This window comes from Vombatus ursinus, unplaced genomic scaffold (assembly GCF_900497805.2).
Source record: "Vombatus ursinus unplaced genomic scaffold, bare-nosed wombat genome assembly UNPS02009835.1, whole genome shotgun sequence".
In the NCBI taxonomy this organism is placed as follows: Eukaryota; Metazoa; Chordata; class Mammalia; order Diprotodontia; family Vombatidae; genus Vombatus; species Vombatus ursinus.
The window spans coordinates 24997555-25014825 of NW_020949613.1; the positions used below are offsets into that span (position 1 = coordinate 24997555).

The 17271-nt window shown below is 34.9% G+C and overlaps 1 protein-coding gene across 4 annotated transcripts in view; it reads left to right on the plus strand.

The window, feature by feature from the left end:
• MYO6 (myosin VI) overlaps positions 1-17271 on the plus strand; it is a 236477-nt gene that overhangs the window by 87147 nt on the left and 132059 nt on the right. For all 4 annotated transcript variants that reach the window (XM_027852915.1, XM_027852916.1, XM_027852917.1 and 1 more), the window contains one exon: positions 14579-14721. In XM_027852915.1, coding sequence (XP_027708716.1) covers positions 14605-14721 — 117 coding nt within the window. In that variant the 5' untranslated portion in view covers positions 14579-14604. The remainder of the gene's footprint in view (positions 1-14578; positions 14722-17271) is intronic.

A 17271-nucleotide genomic window follows, 5' to 3' on the forward strand; every position in this document is an offset into this window, starting at 1 on the left:
GTACCCTCCCCTAATCTTTCCTTCCCAGTCTTCTTTGCTGCTTCTTGGTGCATGTCCCAAACTATAAATGTAGATATACCCCAAGATTCTCTTCTGGGCCATCTTCTTATCATGGTGACTGATCTGGTTTCATAGGTTGATTTATCATTTCTGTGAAGATGACCAGGCCTAGTATCTTCCTTGAGAATCTAGTCCTGCCTAATTAGTTGCCTTTTGGGTATTTGACTGTAACCAAAAGGGATATCTTACAAGCATTTCAGACTGCTCAGAGAGTTGTTTTAGGGTGTTTGGGAGGTTGTGACTTTTTGATAAAATGAAATTTTATTTCTATTCCAATCAGAAAAAAATCCACCTTGTCTTCTCTCTACCCCATCTCCCCCCACAATTCAGAATGAAAGAAAAACCTATTACAAAGATGTGTGGTCAAGCAAAACAGATCTCTGTATTGGCCATGTCCAAAAGAAAAAAAAATAATACAATACACACGAATATACACACATTTGTATACATGTATACATGTGTATATATGTGTGTATATGTATGTGTATAAAATGTCTTACTGTACACTCTTAACTGAGTCTTTCACCCCTATTGGGAGTTAAGTATCATGTTTTATCATTAGTCGTCTTCAATGGTGGTTGTTCATTGTGCTAATCAGAGTTCCCAACAAATTTGTTTGTCTTTGTTGATACTATGTAAATTGTTCTCCTGGTTCTGTTCATTCTGTATCGGTTTATAGAAGTCTTCCCAAGTTTCTCTGAAACCATCCCCTTCATCATTTCTTACAGCTTAGTAGCAGCCATTATATTTATATTCCATAACTTGCTTATCCATTCCTCAGTTTATGGGTATTTCCTCAGATTCTCATTCTTTGCTACCTCAAAAAAAAGCTATAAATATTTTTGTATATCTTTAGAGTTTGTTTTGCCTAAGATCAATCCCTTCCTTAACCTATTGTCCTTCTAGTATCTCCTTCTCCCATCTTCCCTTTCTCTCCTGTTTGCCTCTTGAGTGTATTATCTTTCTCTGGGTGTGTATTCTTTCCTTTGACTAGTTGTGATGAGAGTGAGGTTCAGTTGTCAGTCACTTACCTCACCCTTTCCTCCTTGTTTATACAGACTTCTACTTGCACACCCTAATTATGTGGCATAATTTCCCCTAATCTTGCCTTACCCTCTCTCAGCACATTCCTTTTGTCCTCCCATTCCTTGCATACATAATAGAACCACTCCCAGGCTTTCTGTCTAGAGACTCCCTCTATTACCCTTGATGATGATAGGGTTCAGAGGGGAAATAGGTATCATCTCCCCATATTAGAAGGTAAACAACATATCCTTGTTTAGTCCCTTAGGATTGTTTGTTCATACTTACATTTTAATGTTTTTTTGACTCCTGTTTTTGAACTTCAAAGTTTCTTTTCCTCCAGAATTCTTGGAAATCCTTTATTTTATGAAAGGTCTATTTTCCCCCAGTATGATTATACTCAGTTTTGCTTGGTGAGTTATTCTTGGTATTTTGCCATCTGGCATATTGTATTCCAAACTCTGCCATTCCTTCATAGTTGTGGCTGCTAAATTTTGTGTGATTCTGACTGTGGTTCCTTGGTTCTTGAGTTCTTTTATTTCTGCCTGCTTGCAGTATTTTCTCTTTGACATGGAAACTCTTGACTTGGCTGTGAGACTTTTTTCAGGAGGTAACCAGTGGATTTGTCTTTATTTCTGTTTTGCCTTTCGGTTATAAAATCTGGACAGTTTTCTTTTAAGATTTCTTAAAATATCATGTCCAGGTCCTTTTCTTTTTTTATGGTGGCATTTAGATAGTCTAAGGATTTAAAAATTTTTCTCCTTGATTTGTTTTCCATGTCTTTTTTTTTCTATGAGATACTTTATATTTTCTTCTACTTTTTTTTTTTGATATTTTGACTTTGTTTTAATATTTCTAGTCTCGTGGAATCAGTAGTTTGTATTTGGACCATTCAGAATTTAAAGGAGTTCGTTGCTTGGACAAAGTTTTGTATGTTTTGTGCTAAGCTGTGTTAATTCTCTTTCTATTCTTTCTTCCATAGCTATCATTTCTTTTTCAGCTTTTCCCTAGAGCACTCTCATTTCATTCATAAAAATATTTTTTTAACTCTTTTAAAAAATCTTCATGTCTTTGAGGCATTCAAGTTGAATTTTTGCCAAAGTTGTGTTCTTCTCTGAAATTTTCCTTGTAGATGTTTTGGAGTCATTGTCTTTTGCATTTCTGTCTTGAGCATCCTTATCACCCTAATAGTTTCTCGAGGTGGAATTGTTTGTTCATTCCTTCAACCTATTTTGTGACTTTGTACTTGATATTAGGACCAGGCCCTGTGCACTTCTGGAGAGAAGGTCTGGACTGGTCCTGTTGTTGTATTATTGGGTTATTGAGTGTCGTGTTATTCTATGCTGTTAGGGACATCAGGCTGGGAAGCCGAAAGCTACCAGTCCCACTAGTTTTTACTAGTCCTGCAGTGGTCTGATCCAAGACAGAAGCTGATCACTCTGATCACATAGCCTCCCACCCTATCTGATCTTTCAAAGTTCCTGCCCTGGGTTTGGGTCTGAACAACAATTTAATGCTGCTGAACTTAGCCAATATAAACCAACTGGAAAGCTGTGCTGGTTCAGAATGATGGAACTCTAAGCCTCCCTTTGGTCTGATTCCTTTCCTTGTTATTCCTTTGAAGGTTTCAGATTGGGCTAGAAACTGGAACTGAGACCCTGCCCTGCACCTGGTATCAGAGGCAATTGCTTGCTTGCTTTTGAACTTGTTCATTTTTAAGTATACTGCTTAGGGTCTGTGACTTTTCCTTGCCCAATCCCTGGGTATAAGTTCCCTCATCGCTCTATCCTGGATCTGTGACTTGGTTTTGTATAGGTCTAGGACCTCCTCTTGCCCTGTTGCATAGCCTCTGCTTGTATGGAAGTGCTTTGAACCACATGCTTCTGGCCAGATCATATCCTCAGTGTCTATAGACTTATATGTCTTCCTGCACCAACCTGGGCTCAATAAATGCCTCACTGACATTTTCTTACATTTCCCCATTAGGATTCTGTTTGGTGCATTTTCTAGATCTGTTTAGAGGAGTTTTGGGGAAGAGTTTCTCGTACTTCTTCCTGCCACTCCATTATCTTGACTCTACCTCTCCCTAAAGGTGTGACTTTTGCAGAGGGACATAGTCAGTATGTGTCAGAGGCAGGTCTTGAAACCAAGTTTACTAGATTTCAAGGTTGCCTCGGTATCCATTATGGTATACTGCCACTTAATTATTTTTAGTGCTCTCTGAAAGTCAGTAACATTGTAAATAATGCTAAGTAGTAATACTCATAATATTAATTATAATAAATAGGACTTTTATAGCACTTTAGTTTTTTTAAAAGTACTGTATGTATGTTAGTGTCATTTGATCCTCACTGCAATCCTGTGAGGTAGGTGCTATTATTACCCCTATTTTACAGATAAAGAAACTTAGGGAGGGGCGGCTAGGTGGTACAGTGGATAGAGCACCAGCCCTGGATTCAAGAGGACCTGAGTTCAAATGTGACCTCAGACACATAACACTTACTAGCTGTGTGACCCTTGGCAAGTCACTTAACCCCATTGCCTAGCCAAAAAAAACCCAAACAAAAACAAAATAAAACAAAACAAAACAAAACAAAAAAAAGAAACTTAGGGAGATAGGCTAAATGACTTGTCCATGATCACATAGCTAGTAAGCACCAGAGGCAGCACTTGAATTCTACTTGAATTCTTTCTGACTAGAGCCTTGTGTTCTGTGTGCCTTTTTTTTTTTTTAAAGGCAGTTGGGGTTAAGTGACTTGCCCAGGGTCACACAGCTAGTAAGTGTCAAGTGTTTGGTCTGAGGCTGGATTTGAACTCAGGTCCTCCTGACTTCAGGGCCGATACTCTATCCCCGGTACCACCTAGCTGCCCCTGCTTTTTTTTTTTTAATGGAAAATTTAATGAATGTGGAATATCAACAAGTCAAGCTGTGTACTGTACATTGAGGAAAAGATGACACTGTATTTTCTTAAGAGATTGTAGCTTAAAAAAATCTCTAAAGTCTTTTCTATCAGTTATTTTAGTGTGTCTTTTAGGGAGAGTAATTACTTTTTCTTAGGGCTTAGGAATTAGAATTAGTGGTATCTACTTTATGGCCTGAGGATTATATATAAGTTCACTGGGAGAAAATTCTCATGTGTTGGTTAGTAGGATCATTAGAAGGTACTCTATTTCTGTCTCTGTATTGAGACAAATAATATGCTCATGATACATATTATGTAAAGAGAGATGAAAAAGTCATGATCCTTGCTACCTGTTGCTTTGAGTATGAAGACCCTTTTTTAATGTCCAAGATTTTTGAGAACTTCCTCCTGATGATAGGAATTTTATTATTATTTAGTGATTGAGAAAATTCAGTGATTGAGAAAATGTACACTGAAATAATTGTAAGGATTGACTCCTTGCAATAACTCTGATGCCCCACAGGGGTTTCTGGCTATTTCTCTAAAGCATATATAACCAATGAAGCCAGTCAGCTCTTTCCCCCCTGCCCTGTTTTGCCAATATTTTAAAATGTTTTCATTATGTAAAACCAAAGGGATGACTATATTTAATGTATTGATGAATGAATAATTTTGCATGTTGCCTAGTTTTACTTAGTGATAGAAGGGGAAAGGAAGTGATAATCTCTCCTAGTTATTTGAGGAAAAAGGATTTAGGAAGAGGATAAAACAGGGAATTTTTTTAAGTATCAAAAAGACAAATAGCTTGATTTTAAATTAGTAACCAGAAAAATAGGAAAAGTAATGTTACTAGTTTAGTTTCAGAGCTGCTGTTGAGATAATGGTAGAAGTAAAATGACAAACAGAAATTTGTGTTCTTAAAACAATGAAGCATTCTATACATAGAATGTGCTAGGAGAGAAGGCCAAATTAAGACCCACTTATTGTCTAGTATTGGGAAAAAAATCAGTATATTAAAAAACCTCACATAGTCATGTGGGAAAATGCCATCATAGTCCAAGGTATATATATTAATGATACATAAAATACATCTTTTCTGAATTCAATTTTAAGAAATAATTTCCTTAGAATTATAAATAAAAATATTAAGTATCTTGTGAAACTTAAGTTTTCTTGTCTTTTAAATTATTAAACCATTAGAATTAGCCTTTAAAATTACACAGTAGTATTTTTTTCCTTCCTTTATGAAATGACAATCAGTGTTTAATTTTCCATATTTAAAAATTTATTTTGGAAATAACACCTGGAAATCCATGTTTTTCTCATAAACGCTCAAAATATTTTACTTATTGACCTTTAATGACATTTAATGATATGCAAGATATTGTGCTCTCTGGTAATTCAAATTTCTTAGAATAACTGCCATCAACTTCTTTTCCCAGATACTTCATATAATTCCTCTTCATTTACTTTCTATTTCATCCATTCAGGCCTATGAGAACTCCACTCCACATTCCGTTTTTGTATGATATCTTTAGATAGGCTGTCTTCCAGGCTTGAAACATTCCTCCTTCCTCTCTACCTTAGAATCTTTATCTTCCTTCAAAACATGATTACCTCCTATGTTTCTGAAAGTCTTTGTTGTTACTTAAGTATCTATTGAATTTTACCGGTTGTATTCCTCCACTAATGTAAACACCTTGAGGGCAAGAGCTATTCTTTTTAGTGTTTATATATCCCTCCCTTCACCCCCCCAATCACAGTGCTTTGTCTGTAGTAGGATTTTAATACATGTTTGTTGAGTTAAGTAGAACTGAATGGAAGCAGTTCATTTAAATGACTTTTATTTTTATATTGTCCAGAGAATTGGGAGAGGAGGAATGGGGTCAGTTTGGTAACTGAGCATTCTTTTTTCTTTAATTGGGAGAAAGCCAGAGGATTGAAGCTTCTTATAGATCAACTCTTTCCATTTTGAAATTTTGTTATAGGTTGGTTCTTGGCAAAGAACCTCATTTTCCTTTTGCTGGGTGTAACTGTCTTAGTTTGTGTTCATGTTCTCAACATTGCCCTTTCTCAATATCTTGAAAAATATTGTCACATGAAAAGTTGAGAGAAATGGTATGGTTTAGTATGATGGAGAAAAGATTTAGGATATGCAGTTTTGTATAGAAGAACAATTAGATTTATTGTTTGGTCCCAAAGAATACACTTAGAAGCAATGGATAGAAGTTTCTTGGAGGCAGATTTCAACTTAACTTAAGGAATTGCTTTCCACAGTTAGAACTTTCTGAAAATGAAATGGATTCCCAATTGAAATGGTGAGCTTTGCATTAATGGACATGTTCTGACAGAGAATGAATCATTCTACCTATCAGAGATATTGCAGAAGAGTTTGCAGTACTAGTAGAAGCTGGGGTAGATTTTCCTTAAGGATTTAAAATCATAGATTGAAAGCTCAAGGAAATCTTAGAGGACATTGAGTCTAAAACCCTTTATTTTATAGATTAATAACTGGGTCCCAGGTTAAGTGATTTGACTAAGTATGTATAGTAAGTAGCAGAGCTGGGTTTTGTACGAAAATCCTTCCTTATCAACTCTTACTGTAAGGAAGCATATGATGGAATAAAATAGTTGCTGTGATCCAACTGTGGATGGTATATTGCAGGGTATTTTATACTTGACAACCTGTGGTACGTTTGAGTGGTATTTGTCCATTCAGCTTAGTGCAAACTCTTGTGAAGATGAGTTGATGAAATATTCCAAGCAAATTATTTTTCACAGAATTTATCTAATTGTCATATAACGAGAAATAGTAAAGGAAATAAAGTGTACAACATGTAGTTGACTCTCCATTACCATTATTGACTTCATCTTGATTCTATCTGTAACTTTGACCACTGGCTTCATCATTCATCATTGCCTTCTCTTTTTTCTCCAACAGCCTCTCTGCAAACATTTCATAGGGGAAAAGGTGGAAAGTATTAACTAAGGGAGGTTTTGGGATTTTCTGTCAGTTTCGTGTGTGTGTGTGTATAAATGTACATATATGTAAAAGTGAATGTTTATGTGTTTGTGTGTGTATATCTCCATACCTTTATACGTACAAATATATACACACATACATATACCCATGGAGAACCCATGGAGAAGTGAGATTATGTAATCACAGAATAAATTTACATAATTGTGAATGTGCATTTATTTAGGACTTTAATTTGAAAAAAAGATAGTGGATTCTTTGTGAATTTATATCATCTCAACTGAGAACATATTTCCTCAGATCTTATTTAAGCCATATGTATTTATGATCTTATTGAAGCTATGTATATTTAAGCTATACGTATTTAGTTTCTTTATATAATGTGGAAATTTACCTTGTGGTCTCCTGTTACCATGAATTTTTTTTTACTCCCAAGTTACATTGGTGCCTAACTGCTAATTTCCACAAATTACTTTTAAGTTGTATATTTTTCCATGAAGTATATATACAGTATGCTTATTTCATATAACCTTCATTTCTGACCATTTATTTCTTTTTCTTATTGGCAGTTCTTTTGAGGCTCCAATGCTGTTAAACCAGTCAGATAATCCAGTTTTTTTCACCCAGAATTATTTAAATATCTAAATATAAAAAACGTTTATGAATTTGCTTGGCATTTTTGTTATGTTGGCATACAAATGTGCCTTTCATAATGTAGCCTTTTACTGTTGGAAAAATGTTCTATAAAAAAATGTACTCTTTTAAAATGTTTCATTGAATACCATATTTGTATTTTTCGTTTGTTTTGGAAGACCTGGCAGACTTAGTTTATTTAGTTTTGATTTTCATTTTCTATGAAATCCTTGTGTGAGAGATATCCATAGCAATAAGGTCCTGAGTTATTTTTTACCCTATTGGCTCAAGCTCCCACTGAGAAACCGAGGAGAATCCTCCCATAGCCTGGCAGGCTACAACCAACTTCCCATTTACATATGTGCTGAGTTAAACTCTGCAAGAGGCAAATCACAGTCATAAATTATGGTGCTCCAACAACATCTCTAATGTTACTTATAAATTCTAAAGGACTTTTTCATACTAGAATCTAGTGCTATGAGTGGCAGATGACATTTCCTGGAATTTTACTGGTCCATCCTCTGCTTGGGGTAACAGCCATAGTATCTGGTTTTCTACCACACCATTTGGCTTGTTTCACAGTTCACTCCCATAGCACATTGAAATCATATTATACAAATCAAGTTATAATAAGCTTGAGCTCCATACTCTTCAAAAATACAATTGAGTAGTAATCTTTAAAGTTTCTCTGTGTAAAACTATGTACTGTAGCTGAGGAAGAAGACAGTAAGATAAAAGTAAGTCCTTGGGTTTGAGGGGTTGCAATTTAGTAGGAGAGTAAAAAAGGGTATAAAAATAAGCATAATTTTAGATAACTGTGTTTATATATATATATATACACATACACCCACACATACATATACACACACATATATGTACACACACATATGTACACATACATATACATACACACATACATACACACACATGTGTGTGTGTATGTGTGTGTGTATGTATATACGATAGTGTTCCCAGCAAAAAGAGATCATTTCCTGACTTGCTTGGGGATAATGGCAAGGCAGTGAAGCATAGATCAGGGATGATATAAAATATAGCATTTGAATGGGAGATTTGAAGGCTAGGTAATATTTCAACAGGAGGAAAAGGGACTATTTCAAGAATAAGAAATGGTATGAGCAAATTATGGAAATGGGAAAGCATAGCACTTGTTTGGGGACATAGAATTTGCCATTTTGGCTGGAGATTATGTCAGTTGTGAGAGGAAGTTTCTAGACTGCAGAAGTTCTTCAAATGCTATTCTAAGTGTTTGAGCTAAAACGCTATAAAACTGTGCCTACCCTTTAACCCCCTAAAAGGGAAAGGATTTATATGTACAAAAATATTTATAGCAGCTCTTTTTGTGGTAGCAAAGAGTTAGAAATTGAGGGGATGTCCATCAGTTGGGGAAGGACTGAACAAGTGGTATATGATTGTGATAGAATACTATTGTGCTCTAAGAAATGATGAGCAGGATGCTGTCCAAAAAAGCTGGAAAGACATGAACTGATGCAAAGTGAAGTGAGCAGAATTAGGAGAACATTGTACACAGTAATAGCAATATTGTATGATGATCAACTGTGAATGACTTAGCTATTCTCACCAATACTACGATCTAAGACAATTCCAAAGGACTTATGAAAATGCTATCCACCTCCAGAGAAAGAACTAATGGAGTCTCAATGCAAATTGAAACATACTTTTTAAAAAACATTCTTTATTTTAATTGTAACTAATCAAAGAATATGAACAGGTAGTTCTCAGATGAAGAAATAAAAGCCATCTAAAGTCATATGAAAAAATGTTCTAAATCACTATTGACTAGAGAAATGCAAATCAAAACAATTCTAAGGCATCACATCACACCTGTCAGATTGGCCAAGATGACAAAACAAGAAATAATAAATGTTGGAGAAGATGTGGGAAGATTGGAACACTGATACATTGTTGGTGGAGTTGTGAAATGATCCAACCGTTTTGGAGAGCAATTTGGAACTGTGCCCAAAGAGCTATCAAAATGCGCATACCCTTTGATCCAGCAGTAGCACTTCTAGGGTAACTAATGTGGAAATGTGTTCTGTGTGCTCTGCATGTGTATAACCTATATCAAATTGCTTGCCTTCTCAATGAGGGGGGAGGGGAGAGAGGGAGAGAATTTAGAGCTAAAGTTAAAAAAAAAGTTAAAATTTTTATATGTATTTGGAAAATAAAATATTTGAAAAAAATAAAGTGTTTGGCCTTTATTTGGTAGATAATGTGATAAATTTTTAACAGTGGAATGATTTGCTCATAGTTGTGCAGTACTTAGAATATAAGCTCCTTGAGGGCAAAGAGTGTTTCTTTTTTATCTTTGTATCCCTGCTGCTGGTGCATAGTAGATTAACAAATGCTCATTTGTGTGATTTATTGCTAATAAATTGAATCTAGTCATGGTATGCAATATGGATTAGGGTATGTGGAGACTGATTAGGAAGCCATTATTATAGTTTAGTCAGGAAACTTTTTATAGTAAAGAATTGGAAACAGAGTAGATGATCCTTCCCTGGGAAATGGCTAAACAAATTGTGGTATGCAAACGTAATAAACAATAAATATCAAGATTACACAGACAAGCACAAACACATGGAAAGATTTATATGGACTGATGCAAAGGGATATAAGCAGAATTAGGAACACAGTATCTGTAATGACTAACCTCCATTCTGTTTCTACTTGGTGAAATCTCATCTATCCTTCAATTTTCTTTTTTTTTTTATCCTTCAATTTTTAAAGGGCAAACAACAAAAAAGACCCAAACCAAAATACTCTGCAGTTATAATGATTAAACTTAACATGAAAGATGAGAGAAGAAAATGTACCTCTGTTACAGAAGTAGGGGACTTAAGATGTAGAGTACTACACAGAGTCTCCCCAAAGTCTTAATGCATTAAGACTTTGGGGATATGCTACACTGTCAGAGTTGGGGTAGTTTTGCTGAACTACGTTTTTCCTTTGAATTCTTTCTTAAAAGGGAGGGCTCTCAGAAGAGAAGAGGAAGGAGGAATTTATTTGTAAATCATGGCCATATAAAAGCAAAAGATATTAATAAAACTTTCAAAACCGCCAGTCCAGGGAAGAGAAAAGAGATTTAAATTTCCCTGGAAATGGAAAGTAGGGAGCAAGACTAATGGTAAGAGACAGTAGGGATGGATAATCTAGGTTTTAACAGCTGGTGAAATATGATTGACTAGAAGCTTGATGGTTCCATTAGCAGGTCAAGTCAGGGAGAAGAGCTGATTTGGGAGAGTAGGAAGGATTCTGAGGAGAGATTTCTTGGAGAATTGACTATGTTTAGGGGGTAGGAGAAGGAAATACAACCAGAGGCGGATCAGAAAAAGGAAAGTTGAAAGAGAACCAGGAGAGCAGAGTTATTCCTTCCACTTCACGACTTCCCCCTTCACAATTTCAGTATGTTGTGGGTAGGCATAAGAAATTAAATGGGAATTTTTTGGGGAGTTTTGTGGAAGCCCTACAGATGACATGAGAAGGTCAGCAGATGACACAAAATCTATGGTCAAATACTTAACTCAGCTTTTACAGTAAGGTACTGTAAACACCCCATAAAAGAAAAAGAAAAAGAAAAAAAATCAGACTTATTTGGTATGAAGAGAGGACCAAAAGAATTTTTCAGAGTTCAAGGAGGTGCTGTACCCCTAACCCCAGCAACGTGGAAGGGATAACTGTACGTTGTTTCATAAGCTAAAGGAAGAGAAAATTTCAAGAAAGGGGAAGGTCCACAGTTATGTGCTATAGAGAGAGGTAAGAGAGATTTAATGATTGAGAAACAAGTCATTAAATTTGAGTTTGGATATCATTGGTAGTTTCAGCAATACAGGAGGAAAAGAAGTAAGATTAGAAAGAGTGGTAGGTAATAGAGAAATACAGGCGATTGTAGACTGCTAATTCAAGAAGTAACTGTGTACCCTACATGATACTACAATACTTTGATTTTCTCCTTTATTTTGCTGAAGGTCTTCTTCCACCCCCTCCCACCCTGAGAAAGCAAGAAAAACAAAACCCCTATTGAAAACAAATATAGTAAAGACAGACATGGAGAGCCTTATAAGAACCAAGGTAGAGTGAAATTTATACTGTAACATTAATATTATAAAAATGAATAGTTTTGAGCTCGAAGAGTGAAATGAGCAGTGCTACATCTAATATGTACGCTTATTCAACAATTTGTTCACTTATTTAGTGTTGTTCAGCAAGTAAAGACAAACAACTTTGAAAGCTACAAAAACTATAATTAATGTAACCACCACCCATGATTTTGAAGGATTGCTGATGAAGCATACTTTCTATCTGTTGACAGGGAAGTGTTAGATTTAGGGTGCAGGATAGGACTACCCAATTCTTAAAAAAAAAACAAAGCTTTACTTGATCCATCCATCCCTGCTAGCTATTGCCCTATAGTTCTCCCTTTTGTGGCTAAACTCCTTAGAAAACTGACTGTGATAAGTGTCTCCTTTTTTTCTCATTCTTGTCTAAATTCTCTATGGTTTGCCTTCTGATAGGATCATTCAACTGAAAATGCTCTTTCCAAAGTTTCCAATAATCTCTTAATTGTTCCCTCCAAAATGCAGGTGATCACAAATTGCCAAATCTGGTGGATTTTTTTTCAGCCCTCATCTTTCTCAACCTATCTGCTACATTTAACACTGTTTCCTTTTTTCTCACAGATACCCTTTCTTTACTGGGATTTTGTGACACAGCCTGCTGTGTGTTGCAGCCTGCTCACAGCATCCTGTGTCTCTCCCTTGCCTCCTGATTATTCATCCTGCCTCAAGTCTCTCCGCACTGCAATCCATCCTCCACACTGCAGCAAAAATGGTTTTTCTTAAATATAGACATGACCATGTCTCTCCACTATTTAATAAACCCCCTTGACACCCTTTTGCATCTAGGATAAAAAATAGATTCCTTTTATCCTTTACAAACTTACTCCATTCTATCTTTCTAATGTCATTGGACAATACTTTATCTTTTGCTCTCTGTGGAGCAAAATTGGCCTTATGTCATCTCTTTTCCCTATGCCTTTGCACTGGCCATACCTCGCATCTAGAAAGTATTCCTTCCTCTACCTCTGTTTTCAAGAAACAGCTCAAGCAGCATCTTCAATATGAAACCCATTCTGATCTCTGTGCTTCCCAGCTGCTCCTTAGTGCTCCTCCTCATACACTGCCATGGAGTTAAATACTTTGTATCTATTCTCTTTATAGTTATTCTATATTATATATAATTAGATAAACAGACTGATAATTGCAGAGAAAGGGCTGACTTGCACTGGTAGAAGCAGTTTCCTCATCTGGGAGTTCTTTGTATCAGTAAAATTCCAAGTCTAGTCCCTCTCTTTCTCTTTCTCTCTGTGTGGGAATGTTTATGCATGAATATTTTTATATGCTTCTGTGAATATACATATATATGCATGTGTATGTATATATGTATGTGTATGCATATGTGGATTTGGATATGCATGTATATGATTGTGTTGTGTATGTGTATCAGCGTATGCTTGTGTGCATGTATCTATGTATGTTTATATGTACTTGTTTCCTCCCCCTTTAGAATGTAAGCTTCTGGCAGGTGGGAATTTAAAAAAATTTTTTTTGGGGGGTTGTCTCCACTGCTGAGCACACAGTTACTTCATACAAATTAGGATAATTGCTATAGAGCTGGAGGGAACGGTAGAGACTATTTAATCTGACGCCTTCATTTTATAGATGAGAAAACTGAAACCCAGGGAGCTGAAGTGACTTGTTGAAGGTTTGATAGGTTATAACTGCCACAACTAGAATTTAAACCCAGGTCTTCTGACTTCAGAGCCAGTGTTCTTTCTCCTTTACTTCTAGTTGATTGAATATTGGTCTCTGAGGTCCCTTATACCTCTAGATTTGTAATCCTCTAACTCATTATTAAGTTGGAAACTACACATATTAGTAAGGATAGCTTTATGTAACAATTATTTTGTTTAAATATATTTAGTTTTTCTTGGCAGTTTGTCTTATGTTGATGTTTTTTGTTCTGGAAATGTTACTGTTTTATCTTTATCAATTTTACTTTGTCTGTTGCTCTACTTGGACTGAAAGAGTGAATGAAAAAAATTTATTAAGCACTTATTATATGCTTAGCACTGTTCTAAGCACTGGGTATACAAATATAATCAAGCAAAATAATCCCTGTCATCAAAGAGCTCACATTCCACTGGATGAAGATAATACATAAAGGACAGCTGGGAGAGTCAAGGTGGCATGGTTTGGAAAGGGCCAGGAAGTGGGGTAGAAGCCTTGTTATGATCAAGATAAGCGAAAGCTCACTAGGGCTCAGGGTCCCAGAGGCACAGTCTAGGTTCTTGGAATAGGAGGAAGAAGATGGCCAGAATGCAGGCTGAATGGTTTGGAAGTAGGCAGAAACTAGAGTTACCTGCTCTAATCAGTAGTTTTTTCTTTGTTTTATCCTCCCTTGGAGGTTTAAGATTGAGATACATCTTTCACTTAGGAGAAGAACATTGCTACCACTCTGTGTGGTGTGTATCTTCTCATAGATGGAGGGATGAGGGCAAAGATGGGCAGATTGTGCCACAATAATAACAGGTGATAAAACTCTAGAGAAATGAGAGGCTGTGTTAAAGTCAGGGGTTGAATAATAACATTGATGTAGTACTTTGGAGTTTACAGAGTTTACTTAAAACAACTTTGGAAAGTAGATACTGCAGTTATTATCTCTACTTTACACATGAGGAAACTGAGGCTTCCATTACATTAAGTAACTTACCAAGCTGATGTAACTAGAACTAGAGTTAAAAATTGAAGCACACTTCCCATTTTTATTATGTCTTTGGAAATCACCTGCAGACATCTCTGAAGAATTTGTTTCCCTCTCAGTGGTGTATAATGTCTTATTTATAAAAACATTTTTAAAATTGTACCTTTTTTTTTGACAGGAAAGTGTGGATAGATCCTCAAAAAAATGGAAGATGGAAAGCCCGTTTGGGCTCCGCATCCCACGGAAGGATTTCAGATGGGCAATATTGTCGATATTGGTCCAGACAGCTTAACAATTGAACCTTTAAACCGAAAAGGGAAGGTGAGCTTCTGAAAATAGACCAGAGATGATGAATCATTCCTTAGATAGTTAAGAGTCTGATTTCTGCAAAGGTTTCCTTCTTTTAATGAATGAGATGCATTTCAGAAAAGTTTCTTGGGAAGTAAATTTTAATTAAGTGAATGTATTTTTCTATTGATTTCTGTTATGAAATCAGAGATGTATTTTCTCAGAATAATTTGAGCTTCCAGAATTACTAGAACCACACCAATGCATGTAGCAAAACTGTTAAAAAATATATTCCTAAGGAAAATAGTAACTTTTAGATACTGTGATGATTAATATGAACATTGAGAGTATTAATATATTAAAATGTTATAACAAAAATACTCTGAAAATACTGTTCAGTATCAGGCACTGTCTTATAATTTTATATCAAAGTTTTCTTTTCCCTTTGTATTTTTTTATTATTTGAACTTACTGAAATGGAATTCCCTCTAGATTCTCCAATTTTAAATTGTTTTTCTTTGAAATGAATTTATGATTTTGTTATCCAATTCCTTTTATTAGTAAATTTCTATTAATTGAAGGATACTTGTATATTAACTCCACCCTCTCTGTGTTAATTTAAACTTTACTCTTTTCATTAAACAATAAAAGTGTATGATAGTTTTATATCTATAGCATATATGTTCATTTAATCTTTACAGAGCATTTTTGCTCTGGATGGTATTACAGATTAGGAGTTGGAAAAAGGAGAGACTGGAGCTGGAAATTACAAATAAGGTCTTTATTATAAATAGATATCTTTGGTTGTATTCTTTGTGGTAGAACTTCCAAATTTTCATTTTAATGAATCGTTGTCTTAAAACAGTTGTTTGGGAGTTACATTTTTGTTTCATTAGTTTTAGAATTTGTAATTGTGTATTGAATTATTTATAGTCTAGTAACACATAATTAATACAGTGATGTATGATTGCCTTCCTTTTGGGAACCTAACAAAAACAAGGCATATGTCTCATGAGGACATTTTCTCATGGAGAAAAATACTCTGTTACTGTAAACAACTTACAAAATTAAATGCACATCTATAGTGGCACCATATTAAAAGATGCCAATTTTATGAAACTAGAATCGAGAAAAGGTTGAGGTTTTCAGAGCATAATTTTTCTTCTCAGAGATCAAGAGATAAAAAATTACAGATTTTTATCTGCAAAGAACTTTCTGTGAGTTCTAGTCCATCTCTTTATTTTACTTATTAAGGAAGTGAAGCCTAGAAAGATTAACTTGCTTAAAATCACACTGGTAGCAGAGGAAGACTCACACCTAGGTTCTTTGATACCAAGTACTATTTCCACTATACCATCAGGGAACTAAAAGAAGCATGCATATGCATAAGATGAAGGAGCCACAGAGGGAAGTGGGTCTTTAAAAATTTAAACCAAAGAAATAAGTTTATGCATCTAGATTTCAAATTTTTTTTTTTTGCTATGTGAAGATGTAGAAAGTCATGTCAAAGCATTATTTTTTATGTAAAATACAATGGTTAATTTTTGCTTGTAGATTTTACTTCATTTTATTTCTGGTTCATGTTTGTGATTTAATAAATATAAAGGATGTCTTGTGTGGAAACTCTCTCTATTCTTCCATCAGACAATCAATGTTTACTAAACACTACGATGTATAAGGCACCAGGGATACAAAGTCAAAAGTAAAAGCCCTTGTCCTTAAGCAGCTTACATTCTATTGGATATAGATCACACCTCACATTTCTTTTCTTTAAAGTTTACAAAGCACTTTCTCCCCAGCAAATCTGTAAAGTTAGGTTTACCATTTTATAGATAAGAAAACTAAGTCTCAGAAAAATTAAGTCACATACAAAGTAGTAGAGCTGGGATCTAATCTTTATCTCTACACTTCAGGTCTCATGTTCTTTTCTCTACAACATGCTGCTTTTCTTAAAAAGTTCATATTTATATGATAGAGTTATTCTGAATGAAAGAAAACTAAGCTAAATTTATATTTTCCTTGTTGTATTGAAATTATAGCATTAAATCCAGAGTTTAATTTGGATTTTAAAGAAAGTAGACCCTGTCACCCCAGAAACATTTGTTCCCTAAGTCATGTTGTCTCTAATTTTGTAACTGTGACTATACAAATAAGAAAAAATTTACCTATTAAACATGGAGAAACTACTTAATCTGTAGGTCTACAATTTCATCATGTATGTTTTAGGTACATAAATGTTTGTTTACTTTTAAATTATGTATTATACTGAAATGGAAAACTAATATTTGAATAATTGAAATCCACCAATAATTCTAAGACCTCAACTAGTTGTCTCTAAGTATAAACCTTTAATTTATGCTCTAACAAATGACAAAATTGATTGAATCTAGTTTTAATTTACCTTTTATGTATTTATGAGATAACAGAAAAACCTGGGTTCAAATACCATGTTTGAAACATACCAGCTGTATTAACCTGGGCAATTTACTTCCATGTTTCAAGCAACTCATTAAAATTGGAAGTGGCAAAAAAAAATGTCAGTTGGCATTAGTAGAGGGATTTTCCATATTGGGAATTTCTGGT